Below are 20,544 nucleotides of genomic sequence, written 5' to 3'. Positions count from 1 at the left end.
CCGACCCGACTTCCGGCGGGCACGCCGCTTCCGTTTCCGTCATGAGGGGCCGGGTGGGGCCCAGCCGCGTGGGTGTGAGATCCCCCCTGACACGGAGAGTTGCGGGAGCTCATCTTTCGCTTGGGCCCGGTCGCGGGGCCGAAAGGAAGTGGCCGTGGGTTGCGCTCGGGGCCACATTTCCCGGAGGGCTTGGTGGCGCGCTGCGCCTTTCGCGTGACGCGAGTGTTTTCGTCGTGTTTGGCTGGACCGTTAGCTCGGTGAGGTGAGAGGTCGAGGACCCCCGGGGGGTCCGGCCCGGCTGTGCAAGTCGCGACCCCGGGAGACTCGGAAGGCCGGTTCGGAGCCGCGTCCTCGGGCTTTGAGTTGTCTGTGAGAGAGATGGTGACCCTGGGACCTGTGTGCGGATGCGAGGCACCCGTCACTATGGAGCTGTGACAGTATGCGCATTGTGCCCCCTGCGGTTGTGATTTTCACCCTGGGACACCGCGAGGGTGCCTGCGACTGGGCAAGTGCGCCTGGGTGGGTTGCGTGATGGGTGCGTGATTGTAACGCCGTGCGCGCGCGCGGCTGGGCAGTGCGTGTCCCCTTGGTTTAAGTATCACCGTGCCTAACGTCTGTGGCACTGTGTGTACGGCTATGAGGTTCTTGTCAGCTGAGCGATGTGACTCCAGAACAGTGTTCCCCAGGACAGAGTCGGTCAGATTATAGCCCCTAGACGGCAGTGACCTCAATTTCCCCCTGAGGCACCGGGATTGGGCGGGATATCCCATTCTTTGTGAGGGGGGAACGGGGCTAGGGATGCCCTCCGACCTGACCAATTTGTGCAGCAAGAAAAACCTGGTATCTCACAATGACTTTTTCCTCTCCTAGTTCTCCCGTTCTCCAGGTGAGGTGCCCAGAAAAGAAGAAAGGAATGCGTGATGAACTGCCACAAGTAATGTCCAAAGTGTGTCGGGGTTTCCTCTTCACTTTCCCCCTTCTGAAAGTGAATGCTTAATAAAGATCTGTCATTTGATCATAGGGCCTTATAATTTATCCATTAGAGAAAAGGATTATTGGGCCCAGTAGCCCCCTAATGTTCACTTATTTGGAAAATGGTTCCACTTCTGTTTGCTGAGTTTTCTTCTTTTAAAATGCAGTGTTTTTTACGATTTTAAAATAGGAGCACGATTATTTTAAGAGACTTCAAAAACACAGAAATACCAAGAAAAAATAAAATGCAACAATTCTAGTGTTAATATTTTGATGTATTTTCATTTTTCCAAAATCAAATTATACTTTACTATTTTATCGTCTACATTTTCACTAAAAAGTATCGTACTGCCATGTCACCAAATGGTCTATGTAAATGCCTTTTTAAAAAGTTACATATTATTTCTTTTTGTGGTTTATCCTTTTCTTCAGATCAGTTGTCAGATTTTGAAATCTAAATTTCTACTTTTACTCACACACATACATATATACACCTGGGTTTAAATTTGTATTTCCATGACTAGTAATGAGCTTGAACATCATTTCACATGTTTATTGAATTAAGGTTCCTTTTTTGTGACATGCCTGTTCACATCTCTTACCTCTTTTGCTCTTGTATTATCTCTTATTGATTCATAGGAGTTCTTTATATAATCTGCGTGTGGGTCCTTTATTGATTATAATTTTCTACTATCTAGATTGTTTCATCTTTTCCTTTAAGCTGATTTTATGAATAGAAGTCCTCATTTTAATGTAGTCAGTTTTATCAACTTTTTTCCCTGATGATGCTTTTCGTATCTTATTTAAGAAACCCTTATGCATATATTCTCCTATATTTATGCTTAAAGCTATAAGTTTTGTCTCTTCTGTTTATATCTTTAAGCCTAACTGGATTTTGTATGTGGTGTAGAGTGGGGATCAGGGTTTTTTCCCTTTACGAATACCCAGTTTTCCCAGCGTATGTTAGAAAGTCCATTTTATTCTCACTGCAAAAAATATCAAAATACATATAATGCAAATATGTGCAGTGTCTGTATGTGCATAGGTGTGTTTATGAGCCCTTCATTTGGTTCTTTTGATCTTTTGGTGTATATACCTTTACCAGTATCATATTCTTGATTATTGTAGTTTCTCTCTCTTTTGAAGGTAATTTGGCTCTTCTTCCTATGGCTGTTTTAAGACTTTCTGGTTTTGGTTTTCTTTAGTATAATATGTTTAAGTGTGCATTAAAAAAAAATATCTGTTTGGGATTTGTAAGGGTTTTTGAATTATCAATAGGTATTTTTTATTCAGGAAAATTCTCAGCCAAAAGACTGTCCCTGCCTTACTCTCTCTCTCTCTCTCTTTTCTCCTTTTCAGGCTCTAATTAAACATAGATTAGCATTTCTTATTATTTATTTATTTTGTCTCTTAATCTTTTGATTTTTAGAGTTGATACTTACAGCTCAAGTCTAAGCAGTGTTAAGCAAAAAGACCTTGTCTTATCTTAGGAGGGGGCAGAGGGCATGGCAGGTAGGTAGTTTTTGGATTCTTCCCCCAACTAAATTCTGAATCCTAATTCTAAAGAAGAGGGCTGAGTCTTTCCATCCCACCCTTCTGTTCCAGAGCCCAGAGTTTCTAGTTCCCGTTTCCCAGCAGCCTTTAATTACACTCATCATCTCTATAGTGAAGATTGTTGTCCAGTATTAATGGGAGTAACTCTAGGGAGGTAGTATGCTGTTGTAGAAAATGTATTGTAAAAGGAATATGAGTTTTGCTCTTAGAGACTTACCTAATGTTTAACCAGGAAATATTTGAAGCAAGAAATGTTCCCAATAAAATCTGAAAAATACAAGGATATACATCATCACCAATGTTATCTAACATTATTCTGTGTTACCCAAAGCACTTAAGACAAGAAATTAGGTTAAAAATTAGAAAAGAATATGATTATTATTTTTTGCAGATAGGCCTATGTACCTGGAAAACCAAATCAATTTATAACTAGCATGTTGAAATAAGCAGGACTCCATAGGAAACAAGCAAAATAAATTATTTTTTCCATAATTTCCGCTCTCAGCTCTCTGTGGGCTCATTTTTTTGTTGCTTGGATAAATTTATGAAGTCCCTGTAATTGTTTCGATCACTCTTGGTATCCTTTGGTTGATTTTAGTGACAAGTTCAGTCATTTTACTACTAACTGCAACCTCTAGTTGAGTGTAATAATTCTAAGTTTCATTTTAAGCCTTTTCTCTGAGCTCAGGCTTGCTTTACGCTAGAAGCTTGCATTGTGATAAGAGGGATGCACTAAGCTTCTTTGTTTCCTCAACCCGAACTTCTCTTTTTCCTGCCTAGTAGGCAGTTTCTGGCTCCTATGAGGTTGTCACAGGGGTAGGGAAGAAAAAGTAAGAAGAAAACTCTCTACTGCTTCTTCTGTTTTTCTCTTGGTCTCTTTTTTTTTTTTTTTTTTTTTACAGTAGAAAAGTAAAATTTTATTGGAAGGGAAAGTACTCTTCCAGAAGTGGAAGCGGACCTGAGCAAGAGAAGCGTGGCTCAAAAGGCCACAGACTCGTTTTCTTATAGGGTGCTTTTATGGAATTCTTGGAGAATTCCCTGCTGGGAACTTCTAATTGTGCTTCTGGTGAAGTGGGCAGCACATCTTTAAAAGGGGACTTATAATACCTGAATTACACTTGGACATTCTATGATCCGCTCCTTTGTTGGAGTCACATCGTCCCTCCATTGGGTCCAAGAAGGGGAATAGGTACCAGTCTCACCTCCAGGGAACAAGGTAAAAATTCTCCTAAATAATCTCACTATTCCACTTTGGACACAGGAGCCTAAAGGATGCCCTCTTGGCCCAAAATGAAGGAGAAGTAACCTAATTTCTCCAGTGAGATAGAAATAAATGTCATTTTCCAGACGGTAACTAATTCTTGGACACCAACTGGGTGTACTACAATTTAATTCCAATTCTGATACTAAGTACCCAGAGTTAGCATAGACCCCACAGGTTAAGGGACTCAGTTTCACAAAATCGCCCTATTTTAGAAAACCAGCCCCAAGTTTGCATGTCCCAAAGAAGTTTGCACTTCTGTCCAGCAAACCACAAATTCAAGAATTCCCATGATCCCCACCGAAGTTCAGTAATTTATTGATTTATAGATACAATCACATTCTCATTACAGAACTATGTTTACAATCACAATCTTATAAATGATACAATCTTATAAATGATGCAGCAAAATAAAAGATGCATAGGGCAATATGTGAGAAGGGGGACCATGTCTGGAAAGCATGTTAAGAATTTTGCCTAATGTTTCAAATGAAATGTTTTTGAGTAATATTGTTGAAAATTCTCCCGCCAGTAAAATTACAAAAGTTAAAGAATTTATGTAACTCGGGAATAATTCTCATAACTGTCATAAGAGAACTTCAGTTTCTAAGAAATTTAAATAAGGCTCTTGTCTAAGATAGTGATGTTTTAGTTGAATTTATTTAGTTTTGCATTTAAAATTTCAAGAAATGTTAAAAGATTTTGTGAAAAATGACAGGGCTATGTCCCAGTACCCAGTCTCACTCCCCTCAAGTGGGTACCGTCAACTCTTTTTGCTGTTTCTCTTGGCATTTTTCTTATATTGCCAATGAATATTGCTGGTTTTAGGGAAACATTTCCTAGTGACTTTCTTGAGCTAAAATATGGATTGAGATTTTTCCATACCACATTCCTCATTTCTTGTTCCTGCAAAAGAGTTACATTACAATTTTTCTTTAAATCATTGACATTGATATGATTAGGACCTTGCACATATGGTTAATCTGAGCCAAGTAATATACTAGGCCCTAGATTCTATCTGGTACAATTTTTATTTTTCTGAGGGTAAATTACATTTTTTCATTTCCCTGGTTCCGTACATATATTGCTAATTTTTTAAAAACCAGATCCAACAACATTGCTGTCAGTTGCCTATCAATAGTATTATTGTTCTTTATTAGCTCTTTGTTTTTAGCCTTTATTTTTCCTTGAAGAGCTCTTCATAGTCTACTGTCCTCCTGTTCCTAGGCGTTTCTCTCTAGGTCTGCTACCAGATATTGTCCTGGGACTTGCCTTTTACAGTTGTACTGAGACTCTATTCACCATTCTTTTGTTATTTTTTTAGTATTTTTTCTTTCTTAATTTATTCCCATTTTTGATGGAACATATCACTAGCTTCCTAAGAAAAGCTACGTAGGAGATACTTTTATTCCCTGTGGATCTAGAATTGTCTTGGCTTAATCTTCACGCAAGTATGGTGTTTAATCTTGGCTTGGTATACAGACTTAGCACTAGCTTTGGGTGTAGAATTCTAGGCCAGAATTCATTTTCCTTTGTAATATTAAAGGAATGATTTTATTTTCTGTTTTCAGTGGTGCTGTTGAGAAGTCCATTGCCATTCTAATTCCTGAAAATTTTTATGTGATCCATGTCTTCTTCCTGGAAGCTTTTAGAAAGTTCTATTTTCCCCTGATATTCTGAAATTTTATTCCAAAATATATTGTAAAGTGTTTTTAAAGTCCGCCATTTTTTCCCTCTTTCGAGGCTTAAAGGGAAAATGGGAAGGGGGAAAGGCTCACATTTATGCACTTATCCAGGTATTGAGCACCAGACTTGCTTGCTATTTCATCTCACTGGAAAAGCCCACTTTACCTGCATATTCCTAGATACATCCTTCTGTATAGAGGAGGTAAATAGTCTACTGATAGAATAATAGTGTTCGAGCCCCTGAAATTTGCTCAAGAATCTTGGTCCTTTTCTGTAGAGCCTTCTATCACCATGTCTACTACCATCTTTTCCTTATCTCCTTCCAAGGTGAAAGCATGTTTGTTGTTTCAGGGGTCAGTGATGTTCAGGGATGTGTCTGTAAACTTCTCTCAGGAGGAGTGGGAATGCCTGGACCCTGGTCAGATGAATTTATACAAAGAAGTGATGTTGGAGAATTTCAGCAACCTGGTTTCAGTGGGTAAGGATAAATGTCTCCCAAAATTCAGAGTCTGCCCTCAGGAATATCTTCTTTCTCCATTGTAAATTATGTGTTTCAAATAACCAGCTAAATTTCTACTCCGTGTTCCCGAAGGAATGGCTGGAGTTGGAATGAAACAGAAGAATTGGAAATGGGCAGCTCCAGTGGGCTGTGGCTGAAGCTTCACCTTCCTCTGGTCCTTCCTATAGTGGCATATCCTCCTTGATCACCAAGGGACCGGACCTGATTTCCAGGACACTCACAGCATAACCATGTCCCATGTCTTTTCTTGTGATCAGGACTTTCCAGTTCTAAGCCAGTTGTGATCTCCTTATTAGAAGAAGGAAAAGAGCCCTGGATGGTTGAAAGAGAGGTGAAAAGAGGCCTTTGTTCAGGTAAGTGAGAGTCGATATGGCAGTAACTGTCCAAAATTGGGTTGTTTTTATTACTTATTTTCATGTTATTTATATAACCAAGTCTTATCACCTCTGTGATTTGAAAATACTATCTACCATTTAGTGAGTTGTGTTTTCACCCTCTCGATCTTGTCCTTAAATAGTAGCACAAAAGTTTTTAATTTTGATGAAATCCAGTTTATCTGTTTTTTCTTTGGTTGCTTGTGCTTTTGGTGTGAATCCTTTAAGAGCCTTAGGAATGAAATTTATACCCTCTGAAAGTAGAAAAATGTTTCACACTCTATTGGTAGGAAAAAGTTTTAATGTCAGTTATAAGAAAAAATATAAATGCCCCCCTCCAAAAAAAGTTTTTCTCAGTTGTACACACAAAGAGAGCTTTTAACTATAATTCTTTTCTTTAGCTTTGAGGTAAACAAAGAACTAAAGAACTCAGCGATGCAGATCTCCAAGGTCTTTTTTTCCTTTCCAAGAGGCATAGTAGGATGGTACAAACAAACAGACCTACAAGAAAGATAACAATTGAGATTATCTGTTGTCTCACTTAATAGAGAATGGCTCCCCAGATAACTGGAGCAGATTTCCATTATCCCTACAGAAATCAGGATAAAATCGCATTCTAATCGCTATAACCTACCAGCATTGCACAAACTAGAACCAAAATAGACTTGGTCCAAAAACAGCACCCAAAACACATTGGGGAGGGGGCAGTTGAGAGAAACAGAGTGAATGAAAATAGAGGTTTTCATTGCTCCTTGGGATTTACTGTGGCGCCAAGAAGACCTGCTGGACTTGAATAGCCTGTGACGTGTACGTCTCAGGTCGCACGTTTTATTAACTCCTGCAGATGAGTCCAGTTGAACATCTCAGTAGGACCTTCAGAATTGTCAGAGTAACATTTTCAAAACTTTTCAAACATACAATTTTTCAAAAATTAAAAATGACTCTTCTATAAATGCATGAAAAGCACATTTGAAAGATTTATTTAGTTTCCTAATGAGAGAACCAGTGGAATGGTACAGCTGGTTCAAGTTATCTTGGAGAGCTTGAGTTTGCTTTGTCCCTGAAAGGAAGAATGCAGGAATAACATCACTAACTTGGATACAAAAACTAGTTACTGGCTTACAGGATGATAAAACCATAACCTTCAGGCCATCTTTTCAAGAAAAATCATTTGTAACCTATGAGTCTTTTCCAGTTTAACATCTAACATTAAGAGAGCCTGGGCCCTAGTGAGTAGTATATAGTAAGGGAAACAAAGGTACATTTCCCTAGAGAATTAAATAATCCTCAGATGGACCTATTAGATGATATAATGGTGTGACATTGAAAAGACATGCAGTATTCATCCTTTTGCATGATTTTCAATTTTAGATAATGTACTTTAACAGAGATATATATCCAAAGGTGGGGTATCTGAATGCCTGTTTAACTGGTTGCCAGATGGCTCAGTACCAGTCTGTATCTCCAGCAGCGGCGCATGAGAGTTTCAGTGTTTCTAGCTGCACTTGTCATGATCCAGCTTTCTACTCTCCTACGTCTAATAAGTGAGAGTGATACTTTATTGCTTTCATTTGCATTTCTAATTATTAATAACTATGAACATCTGATACATCTATTAGCCTTGTTAATCTTTATTATTATCTTTATTGGGATCATTAACTTCTTTCTCTTAATTTGAAGTATCTTGTAGTCTACTGTGCATTAAATTTATGGTCGCCTACATTTAACTGAAATCCTTAATTTTGATGTATTTTCAATTTACGTTTTTACTTTATGGTTTGTATCTCTGGAGTTTTATGTAAATTATCTTCCCTTGCCCATTTTTCACAAAGATTTCCTTCTGTGTTTCATCTTTAAATTATAGTTTTGCTTTTCGTATTATGTATTTAATTCATTCGGAGTAATCCATTTATGTGATGTTAGGCGGGTGTTGTGAGAAATGCCTGCCATCCTGGCAGGATGCCTGGTGCTTGGAGCAACGAGGACATCAGAAGCAGATGCGGACTTGCACACAAGGACACATTGCAGGGAGGGCGTATACGCCTGACCTATGCTGGGACTTCTTAACTCCAAGCACCAGGCATCCTACCAGGACTGCAGGCGCTTCTCACAGCAGGCAGGGATCCAGGGTGTTTTTCTTCCATAAATGGAACCATTTTCTCCTCTACTATCTGTTAAAGAATCGAGCTTTCTCTGTTGATTTCTGGTGCCAATGTTTATTGAATAATATATATTCATATATGAGTCTGTATCTCAGTGCTCTGTTGCACTTCTTCTAGTATAATGCCAGTACCAGGGTATCTTTATTTCTGTGGCTAGTATTTTTTGATGTCAGAAAGAGCAAGCCCTCCTTTACTCTTGTTTTTCATATCCAGGGTTTACTTAGCATCCATTGTACTTTTGCTTCTCCATATAAAATTTTAGAATAAATTCACGTCATTAAAAAATATCCAACTCGAGTTTTGATCAGATTACTTTGAATTCATAGATTATTTTGGAGAGACTTGACATTTTTATAATATTAAACTTTACAAATTATATAAATATCTAACCAGTGTGGACACTTGAAAAAATTGTCCCTTTAGAAGCATGGAATGTTTCTTGATTCATTCAAGTTATTTTAATCTCATTTATGAGAGTAAAAAATTATTCTCCATAGCAATTTTTAAACTCTTCACTGTTATTTTCTAGATTTTAAAATAGATTTTGTTGCTATTGTGAGCATCTATAATTTTCCAGTTGGTTTTGTTGGTGCAGAGAAATAGTACTGTTATTTATAATACTTTTTTTTCATATGTGAAAAAGAGTTTAATCTTATTAGTTATCAGGAAAATGCAAATTAATTGGGTGCCATTATGACACCCACAACATGGGCAAAAATTTAATTCCGAGATTAGTAACAATAGAGAAGGATATGGAGCATTATGCACCCTCATAAGCTGTTGGCAGGGTGTAAATATGACAACCACTTTTTTGTTTTCTTTTTAAAATTTTATTGCAATAAGAACATTTAATGTGACATCTACCCTTTTAACAGATTTTCAAATGTATAATACAGTGTCGCTAACCATAGGCATGCTGTGGTATAGCAGAGCTCTAGAATTTCTTCACCTTGCATAACTGGAGCTGTATATCTACCTGTCAGTTAGCCAACTGCCTGTTTCCCCTTTACCTCAGTCTCTGGTAACCACCATTATACTCTTTGCTTCTATGAGTTTTACTCTCTCAGATATCTCATAAGTAAAGTCATGTAGTACATGTCCTGTGACTAGCTTATTTCACTTAGCATACTGTCTTCAAGATTCATTATGTCAGTGTTGCAGGAGTTCCTCCTTTTTTAGGGCAGAATAATATTTCATTGTATGTGTATACCAAGTTTTCATTATCCATGCATCATCTACGGATTTAGGTGGTTTTCACGTCTTGGCTATTGTGAATAGTGTTGCAGCGAACACAAAAGTGCCAATATCTCTTCAGAAGCCTGGTAAGTTCTTTTGGGTAAATACCTGGAAGTGGGATTGATGTATCAGTCATATTTGATGGTTCTATTTTTAAGTTTTAGAAGAATTTCCATACTTTTCTGTAGCGGCTGCAGCTTTTTGCTTTCTCTCCAGTACTATACAAGGATTGCAGTTTCTCAGCATCCTCTTCAACACTCGATGTCTTGTTTTTTGATAATAGCCATCTTAATAGTGATAGGCGCTAACTCATCATGATTTTCATTTGCCTTTCCCTAGTGATTAGTGATATTGAGCGTCGGTTCATATACCTCTTGGTCTGTGTGTCTTCTTTGGAGAAATGTCTATGTCTATTCAAGTCCTTAATCTATTTTTTAATCGAGATATTAGTTTCTTTGCTTATATGTTTTTGAAATTAACCCTTTGTCAGATACACATATCCCCCACTTTTCAAAAGTTTGTGTTACACCACTTCACTTTTACAAAAGATATACAGTAGTACCTGTTGTTATTAACTGAAATTCAAAGAGTTTGCTTTTTCAAAAATAGGCCCAGCCCTTTTTCTGGCACTAGGTAATGCAGTCTTTCCCTGTATGAATCTTACGTGAGCCTCTGACTCTGACCCACCACCGGTGCCCTGGGAGGGTGTCTGCAGGTGAGAAAACCTGTATGTGGGCCCTTTAAAGGGGCGTCTAGGGTTTCAGTCTCCTTTTATTTCACCCAGACCGCCAGAATCTCCTCTGATTTTTATAGTCACAGTTTTTGGGAACTCCTCTCCCCTGGGCTGGGGAGCCCTTGAATGAAACTAGGACCCCTCTCTTTTTCAGGGGAACCTCTGCAGCCTCACTCTCCCTCCCAGTGTTCCTCCACTACCCGTGGGTGCTGGTCCACCTTGATTTGTGACTTTGCCCCTCCTACCAGCTTCAGTGTGGTTTCTTTATATTATCAGACGTACATGTTATGATCAGCTGGACTTTAGGTGATTCTCCACATTATTTTATAATTTGGTTGTAATTTCAGTATGGACCTGAGAGGAGGTGAACCCTGCTTTTACCTAGTCTGCCATCTTCCTCCCTTATTCCAGTGTAATTTATTTACATTTAAAGTTGTTATTGATCGGGAAGGGTTTACTATTGACGTTTTGTTTGTTTTCTGTTTTTGTAGCTCTTTTGCCCCTCTTTCCTTCCTCATTGTCTTGCATTTTGTTTTTTTAGTGGTCCCACACTTTTCCTCCCCAGGGAGAAGGTGGGAGCTGGAGTGTTTCACCTACCTCTGCTCTGGGCTGGAGCAGAGGTTATGGTGAGTGTTTACATGCTAAATCAAATCACTTTTGTTCTCAGCAGCCCCAAGGTGTCTAGTATTTGCTGGGTCCCATCAGTCCTCCAAGACACCAGCCAATTTCTTTGGGCAATCTCCAGAAAAGTTGGCACATTTGATGCACAGTCCACTCTTTCTCCCCCTAAGAAGAAGCTGGGAACTGGGGCTTTCTCCCACTTGCTCTGCATTCAGTTGGGGGAGAAGCTGTGGTGAGTGCCTGCATGTTAATTCACATTGCTCCCTTGTTCTCTGTAACCCTCAGGGACCTATCACATGCCAGGCCCCATCTGCTCTCAGAGGATTTAGGGCATTGGATGTGTAGTCCAACTCTGTTATCCTCAGGGAGAAGGTGAGAGCTGAAGTTTTTTTCCAGCTTGCTCTGTATTGAGCAGGGAGAGGATCTGCGATTACTGCCCACACTCTACTTCAAATCAATGCCTTCGTTCAAATCTATAGCCCCCAGGTGCCTAGCCTAGCTCTTATTAGTGCTTTGAGATGATCAAGATGGAATTCAGTCCCTTGGACAGCACTTGGAAAATTTTGGACATTGGATATGCAGTCCAGCTCCTTCCATCTCTTTTCCATTCTCAGAAGCTGGAAGTTAAAGGTTTTCTACCATTTTACATATGGCTGGTTTCATACTTTCCCAGGATGCAGGAACATCTCAACTAGTTTCTAGATTTCTCACAAACGGAATTGATTTGTGTAATGCTCTTGAATTCGTGTGTCCCTTGGGAGGAAGGAGAGTCTAGAGCTTCCTATTTCCCCATCTTGTTGATGTTACTAGAAATACTATTCAATTTTTGTAAGTTGATCTTTTATCCATCAATTTTATTGAATTTATGGTTTTTTATTCTCTTGGTTTTTCTAGTTAGATTGTCATATTATCTGCATGTTATTACATTTACCTCTTCTTTTCCAACCCTCATACTTATTTCTTTGTTGATAATAGTAGTCAGGCCTGTCTAACTTGGTAACAGTAGCAGTGGGTATCCATTTTTTCGCCATTTTTAGGGAACATAGATAAAGTTTCATCACATAAGTATAATAATTGCCATAGTTCTGTTAAACTTTGTCAAATTACAGATGTTACCTTGCAATGCTAGTTTGCTAAGAATTATCATAAATAGTTGTTGGCCACATCATACAACTTTTCTGCATTTGTCAAGATGATCATGGCAGTTTGTTGTCTTATTTTGCAACAGTTATACCCTCTGATGTGTGGCTATTTTGGCCTGTGACTTCATGTTTCCCTGAGGATATAAACCACCTTGTCTGGCAATGTGCCTAGGGAAGGGCCAAGAGCCAGACCCAGGTCGGTGTCCTTCTAGGTGTATTTAAGAAATGGAAGGAGATGAATTCAAGTCTATGAGCCCAAAGACCTAAAAGTTCACTGCCGATAACTTTATTTGCTATTGTTCCACCAGGCAAATCTTCTCCTCAGGGTTTCATTTTCAACATTTATAAAGCAGCAGCAGCAGTTATGGGAATAGTCTGCCTCCCCTTTTTGTAGTTCACTGGCTTTAATAGTTCAAGAGGTTTTACTAGTTTTAATACTTTAGGAGGTAGAGGAGCAGATGATGGTCAGCTATGTTATTCTCTCCAGCAGGGCTTTTTCTTTGCAAGTGGGTTATTTCACCTATTCAGCAACCTGGGCTGTTGCCACCAGTTTCTGTAGTAAAGGCACAGGCCATGGTAGTCCCATGGCAGTTCAGGGGAAGGTTAAGTCAGACCTTAAAAACTTTTCTTCCAAGCTAGCCTCTCTCTGCCTCTACTTTCAAACACACAAAAATTTGAACCAGTCTTCAGTTTATCTAAGATTTTTCATGTTTTGTGTCAATTCCACAAAAACATTCTCTATAATTTCTCCAGGGTCAATTGGGAAGGGAAGCCAGAAATTTGTGCACATTCAGGTCTGGACAGGGATTGCTGATATTAGTATATGTTTTTTCATTATTACGTTTTTGTTTCTAAGAACCTTGTGTATGTATGTGTTTTCTGAGTGTTTTTATTTAGTATCTTATTCCTACTTAATGGATACCAGGTCTTCTGTTACCTCTCTGAGGTTTGTTTGTTTGTTTGTTTAGTTTGCATTTTCCTCTGTTCCTTGCATTGATTGATTCCTCACAGAAACAAAAATCCAAAACTTTTTTGGCCTCTTTTTCATGTTAAAAAAATTGCCTCAACTGTCTGATAAACTATGGCTTACTACCCATTTTTAAGGATAAGATATATAAAAAAAATGATTGGAACCTCTGCAGTGGGAGTGGGTCTTGTTTATTTTAGGATGATCTGTTTAGGTTAATTTACCTGATATTTCCCACTTTTGGTAGCTGTTGGTCTTTTGCATAAAGAGACTTCCACTTTTTCTCCTGGTGAGAGTTATGAGCCTATAATCAAGTGTTCTGGGGATCAAATTGGGATAAAATAACAAAGTCTCATGAGTTCAGTATTGTGAGCTAACATGAATTCTCAGACACCAACTGGGTGCCTTACATTTCAGTTCAGTTCTGACACTAACCACCTGTAGTTAATGTCAGATCCCACAAATTAAAGGGCAAGACCCTTTAGTTCAGACATCAGTTGCAACTGGGATCTCAGCTTCCTACACTTTTGCCTGGCCGACATAAACTCAGGGCTTCACACACACCCTTAGGTCATTAGGACTACTGAAAGAACTCATGAAAAGTAACGTACATATGATTACCATTTTATATAAAGGACACAGCAAACAACAAGTTCAAGAGGGACATAGGGCAAAGTCTAGGCGAGTCTCATACACAGGAGATTTCATGCCTGTGGCATCGTGCTGTGTCACCATACTGGTACGTAAGTGTGTTCACCAGTCACAAAGCTCGCCCCAGTCTTTGTCCTGAGTTTTCTTATAGAAATTTTATTACGTAGGCGTGAGTGGCCAACCCCTGCTTTGAAACTAAGGGCCCATTATGAATCATCTCATTAACATAAACTCTGGTATGATCATAAGGGGCTTGTTATGAATAACAAAAAAAAAAACCACTCCTATCAAGAAATTCTAATGATTTGTGAAGTCCTGTGCCAGAAACCAGGAATGAAGCCCAGAATATTCTTTATTATATCACAAGTATGTATGTTTTCCCTTAAACCTTTGTTCTCAGTTCAGTACCCATACCCACAACTACACCTGATATTCTTGAATCCATTTTTCTAGAATTCTAGTTTTCTGTGAGAATGGAGAAGTGAAATTCTTTTGTGTGAGATAGGGAGTGGATCGTTCTTTTTAAATAATTTTTTTATGGTGACATTGGTCAACAAAATCTAGTAAGTTTCAGCTGTACATTTTAACAGCGAGGTATGCATATTTACATTGTGTGTTCGCCTCTCATACTTAGATTTCTTTCTGTCACCACGTATTTGACCCCTTTTACGCCATCTCCTTCCTCCCTCCTCCTAACCTCTGGTAACCTCTAGTCTCTTATTCATGTCCATGAGTCTTTGTCCAATTTGTTGCATTTAGGGTTTATATCCCACATATAAGTAATATCATGTGATTTTCAACCTTTTCTGTCTGGTTTATTTTGCTTAGTATGATTATTTCAGGGTCTGTTCATGTTGTTGCAAGTGGCAGTATTTCATCTCTTTTTATGGCTGAGTAATATTCCATTGTATATATTTACCACAGCTGCTTTAGCCAATCATCTATCATAGGACACTTCAATTGCTTCCATGTCCTGGCCACTGTGAATAATGCTGGTGTGAACATTGATATGCAAATATCTTTTCAGATATGGGTTTTTAAGTTTTTGGGGTAAATCCCCAGTAGGGGGATTGATGGATCATATGGTAGAACAAGTCTTAGTTTTTTGAGGAACCTCCATACTGTTCTCCATAGTGGCTGTACCAATTTGCTGTCCCACCTGCAGTGTATGAGGGTTCCTATTTCTCTGCATCCTCTCAACATTTTTTATTACTTGTCCTATTGATTATAGTTATTCCAACAGGTGTGAGATGGTATCTCATGGTGGTTTTGATTTTCGTTTCCCTAATAGCTAGAGACGATGAGCATCTTTTCATATGTTTGTTAGCCATCTGTATGTCTTCTTGGGAGAAATCTCTGTTCAGGTACTCTTGCCTGTTTTTTTGATTGGATCGTTCGTTTTTTGTTATTATTGCTTGTATGAGTTCTTTATATATTTTGGATATTAGACCTTTATTAGAGGCATTGCTTGCAAATATATTTTCCCATTAAGATGGTCGTCTCTTTACCTTGTCGATGGTTTCTTTTGCTGTGCAGAAGCTTTTTAGTTTAATGTAGTCCCATTCATTTATTTTTGTTTTTACTTCCCTTGCCTTTGAGGTCAAATTCATAAAATCCTCTTTAAGTCCGTGGTCCTTGAGTTTAGTTCTTAGGGAGGGGATCTTAATGGTCTCATTAATAACAGTCCTTGAACTTACCTTCAGCATTCAGCATTCTTTGGAGCCCACTACTATAGTGTCTGATGCCTCCAATTCTTGTGCATTTATGGGGCTCTGTACAATGAATCATTGCTGTGGAATTAGTTTAACTTGTTCTGGTCTGCAGAGTCAACTTTCCGTTGGCTTTCTAGCTTCTAAGTTTTATTGCTCCTGGCTTCTCTAGTATGCTTTGTCCTAGTGGAGTTTTTCTTTCCTTTTTTTTAAGCTTTTACTGTAATATTTCTGTGAATTCATGGACAAGCATTGGTAAACTTGTATACAGTGTGCTATTTTTAACAGACATTATTAAAAGTGCAATTTTTATTAAAAGTACAGTTGACCTTCATTACTCACAGTATAATGAGTAAGTTTACAAATAAACTTAACCTACTCGTTAAGTTTATTTGTAAACCCAAAATCAGTACTTTTCTGTGCTTTCATTGTCATTGTGGATATATGCAGAATGGCAAAAAAAAGATTGATGTGGAGTTCCTTTCATTTTCTCACAGAGGATGTTTCATTCTTGCTTTTTTCTCTCATTCAGGCTGCTTCCCTTCTTAGCCAACTACCATGACTTGAAGATTTCATTTCTTACTCTCCCAAAGTCAGCATCACAAAATTTTAAGGCAAACTATTTTCAATCCCCAACATATCCAACTCTATTCTTGACGGTTTCTTTCAGCAACTTAGACTTGCTGCAGGCTGTAATGTGAACTGGCCAACAACATACCTTTTACACAGAGTCTCTGACTCCCTCCCCCAATTTGTACATTTCAGTACATTTATTCCTCTGCAGTCCTTTGATGTAGATCTGTCAATTATCTAAAAATTACAAAACATACAGTGTGATACTGGATGTGTGAATATATGTTTATAAACATGTTTATATGGTAAGAATCACTGTATAACATGGAAGATAACCCCAAACAGGGCGTATTCACCAAAGTTTTAATTGATTCTGATCCACACCAGAATTTCAGGATTATAGAGGTCATCTAGTTTCCTAATGGTCCTCTTCAACTTACTCTATTGCGTCTCTGTAATGTCTATACTTGTCAATTTTACAAGTTGCTTAGCCCGATTTAAAACTGTCTGAGCATTTCCTTTCCATGTATTATTTTCAGCTTAATATTCCCATTTCTTTTTTAGACGTGTAACCTCTCCCAGAATAGGAAAAGTGAATATATGCCTTTTTATTTTCATTCAGATCTGGAATCATTGTGTGAGACCAAGATATTATCTCTAAAGAAGAGACATTTTAGTCAAGTAATATTTATCCATGAAGAAGACATGCCCACTCTTATTCAGCCTACATTTCTTACTCCACATCAAAAAACTATCAATGAAGAGAAACCCTGTGAATATAAGATATGCGGAAAGACCTTTAATCAGAACTCAGAATTTATTCAACATCAGAGAATTGATTCTGTTGAAAAACTCTATGAATGTAAGGACTGTGGGAAATCCTTTAGTCGTGGTTCACTTGTTACTCGACATCAGAGGATTCACACTGGTGAAAAACCCTATGAATGTAAGGAATGTGGCAAGGCTTTTAGTTGTAGTTCATATTTTTCTCAACATCAGAGGATTCACACTGGTGAGAAACCCTATGAATGTAAGGAATGTGGGAAAGCCTTTAATTATTGTTCAAATCTTAATGATCATCAGAGAATTCACACTGGTGAGAAACCCTATAAATGTAAAGTATGTGGAAAAGCCTTTACTAAAAGTTCACAGCTTTTCCCACATCTGAGAATTCATACTGGTGAGAAACCTTATGAATGTAAGGAATGTGGGAAGACCTTTACTCAACACTCAAGGCTTATTCAACATCAGAGAATTCATACCGGTGAAAAACCCTATGAATGTAAGGAATGTGGGAAGGCCTTTAGTAGTGCCTCAACACTTACTAATCATCACAGAATTCATGCTGGCAAGAAACTCTATAAATGTAAAGAATGTGGAAAGGCCTTTATTCAGAGCTCAGAACTTATTCAACATCAGAGAATCCATACAGATGAAAAACCTTACGAATGTAATAAATGTGGCAAGGCTTTTAACAAAGGCTCAAACCTTACAAGACATCAAAGAATTCATACTGGTGAGAAACCCTATGAATGTAGGGAATGTGGAAAGGCTTTTGGTAGTCGCTCTGACCTCATTCGCCATGAAGGAATTCATACTGGGTGAATAATAGGCCCCTGTGAAAATTTTTATAATAATATTTTTAAAAATGTGGTTTTCTAAAAGGCCCAGGTAATGCATGATTGCAAGTTCTCTGTTATAGTTTTTTAGGGTTCCTGTAACAAAGTACCACAAAACTATGCAACATAAAACAATAAAAGTTTAATCTCACAGTTTTGGAGCCTTGAAATCCAGAATCAATGTTGGCAGGGTTGGTTCTCTCTGAGGGTTTGGGGATACATCCGTTCCATGCCCTTCTCCTAGCTTCTGCAGTCTTCGACAGTCTCAGCTTGTAGAGGCATCATTCGAATCTCTGCCTCTATCTTCACACTGCCTCTTTCCTGTGTATCTCTCTGTATCTTCTCTTATATAAGGTGTGAGTCTTATTGGATTATAGCTCACCCTAATGATCTCATCTTAACTTGATTACATTTGCAAAGACCTTGTCTCCATGTAAGATCACATTCACAGGTACCAGGGGTTAGGGCTTCAAAGAGGTTCAACCCATAACACTTTGGTAACTCTGTTTTATCTAACATACTTGGCTATTTTCTTTTATGTTTAACTTGTTAATCAAATGTATTTTAAAATATGAACTCAAGGTTTAAATTAAACCTACCTTCCCCTCCAGGGTTCTGTCTTTCAGTAATTCCTTTCCCATTGTTGTATTCTCTTTTCTTGGTTATATATTTGAGTTTATATTAGCTTAGTTCCAGGGCCATCTTTTCTCTTGCTCATATCTATTGATCTGTGCCTCCACTAATAATACACTGTAAATTGTGTTGTATAGGCTGTCTTAATTCATGGCAGAATCGTAACTTTCTTTTTCAAGGCAGCCCTAGTCTTTTCGTAAAACGTGTTTTCTTATTGTAATAAAATAGAACACAAAGAAATAATAGATTATTTGTAAAAGCCAGCCAAATAGAAATGACTGCTTTCAAATTATTACAGCATATTATTCCTGACTTTAGTATAATCATGACTTGCAAGCTGTTCTGTTACCTGCTTTTATCATGCTGCCATTTCATTAAGTATAGATGTTTATCATTCTTTCTAACAATGTCATCTTTCTGTTGTTGACTGTCATTTTGCTAAATACTAGTGATGGACATGGTTGCTCACTGAAACTTTGCAGTTATAAAAGTTCCCCTCTAAACATGATAGTGATTTTTTGTGTGTGTTTTTCTTTAAAAACATTACATGTCAATGCTTAAATAACTGTTGAATATTGTCTCCCTGTATAACATTGCTAATCCTCCCATTATAATCACCATTATCAATTTGTTATTTATTTTTCCAGACCACTTTTAAGAAGTACTTTTATTTACAAATATGTGCAAACAGATATGTAAATACTTGCAAATATCTGTAGAAAACATAGTGCTGCTTTATAATTTTTTTGTATAAAGGTATATACTAATGTGTGTGTTGGATTCCTGTGAGGATTAAATGAGTTAAGAAATGTAAAATACGAACATATAGTAACTATCTTATGGATGTTACCCAGTACTGGCATCAATGTCCTCATCGTTGTTATTATTTGTGAAAAAGACTTTAACCATGCTATACACCTTAGTTGACATCAGAAAATTCATAATCAGAAAGACCAGTGGGTGTAATGTTTATAGTAAAGCTTTTCACCAACACTTACTATTTATTGAGCATAGAGTTAAAAAAAAAATCCTAGGAAATAATTTATGCAAAAACATGAATAATTTCATATCCATCAAAACATCTATTTACAATTTGAAAATTAATTTGTTAAAATTAAGTACAGAAAATTATGAAATATTTACTCAGTCACTTACTTCTAAAAGTAGAACAAATGTAGGCCACATTCTTTTCCAGAATGAGGAAAAGTTAAAATGATAGTTAACAAATATCTGAAAATTAATAATATTCCAAATAACATGAATGAAGAAGGAAATCATCCCCCAAATTATATATGCTTAAGTGAATGAATATGAGCACATTATTCTGTTATCCAAACTCAGAAAACAAGATTTGGGTAGTGAGAGATTCTTGAAGTGCAATAAAAGATAATTCAGTGAGAATTCTGGAATTTGTATATCTAAACTCCATAACAGTTGAGAACTTGTTCGATCAGGACCCAATGTCCTTTATGCTTCCTTTAGCTTTATTTTTCTTAGCATTATTACAATTGGATTTTTTAATATTTTATTATAACATGCATTTATATTCCATTATACATGTGTTAACGTACATGCAACTTGGTCTCAAAATTTGAGTTACACCACCTGCTGTGATGTCACTGCAGTGTGATGTCACTGCAGTCATCCATTATTATCCTGTCCACATTCCTAGTATCAAGCAGTCAAGTAAACAGTGGCCAGCCATCTTATATTTCAGTGAATCCTAACAGTGTTGTGCACTTTTGAAAAATACTTTGTTAAAAACAAAACAATATATGTTATGTTCCGTAATAGTCCATGTGGATATAATGAGTGATTATGAGTTACTTCTTCCAAATATCCTGCCTTATAACTCCACATCTCATGATGCACAACAATATCAAAACAATAGTTAAAAAAAAAAAAAGTTCTATTTAACTGGTTTATCTGTGCATAGTCCAAGCTCATTTGAACATGAAATCCTATTTGATTCTAATTGCCATTAACATCTTTGGGAAGTGTACATATACTTGTGAAATGCTTGAGATATTTTTTGAGGGTTAAAATCATGAATGAAAGGATGAAATTAAGGAAATCTTAACAGGTAAGCTAAGAATTTGGATTATTTTCCATCTCCCTAATATCAGGCACT

General features: G+C 37.6%; 1 protein-coding gene across 7 annotated transcripts; it reads left to right on the top strand.

The window, feature by feature from the left end:
- Positions 1 to 10: 10 nt before the first annotated feature.
- LOC107500426 (zinc finger protein 829) lies at positions 11 to 19,180 on the top strand. 7 transcript variants are annotated; one of them, XM_016125637.2, is made up of 6 exons: positions 11 to 262; positions 871 to 934; positions 5,825 to 5,951; positions 6,251 to 6,346; positions 9,777 to 9,851; positions 16,784 to 19,180. In XM_016125637.2, exons 1-6 carry the CDS (start codon positions 42 to 44, stop codon positions 17,764 to 17,766), a joined length of 1,566 nt encoding a protein of 521 aa, XP_015981123.2. In that variant the 5' UTR covers positions 11 to 41; the 3' UTR covers positions 17,767 to 19,180. The 7 variants fall into 7 exon arrangements, with proteins under 7 accessions (XP_015981123.2, XP_015981122.2, XP_015981124.2 ...); XM_016125636.2 differs by having other exon boundaries at positions 871 to 946; XM_036232612.1 differs by having other exon boundaries at positions 124 to 519.
- The last annotated feature ends 1,364 nt before the right edge of the window (positions 19,181 to 20,544 follow it).

The sequence above is a fragment of the Rousettus aegyptiacus genome, unplaced genomic scaffold (genome assembly GCF_014176215.1).
Source record: "Rousettus aegyptiacus isolate mRouAeg1 unplaced genomic scaffold, mRouAeg1.p scaffold_m13_p_14, whole genome shotgun sequence".
Lineage (NCBI taxonomy): Eukaryota > Metazoa > Chordata > Mammalia > Chiroptera > Pteropodidae > Rousettus > Rousettus aegyptiacus.
This window is presented reverse-complemented; position numbering and strand designations above follow the sequence as displayed.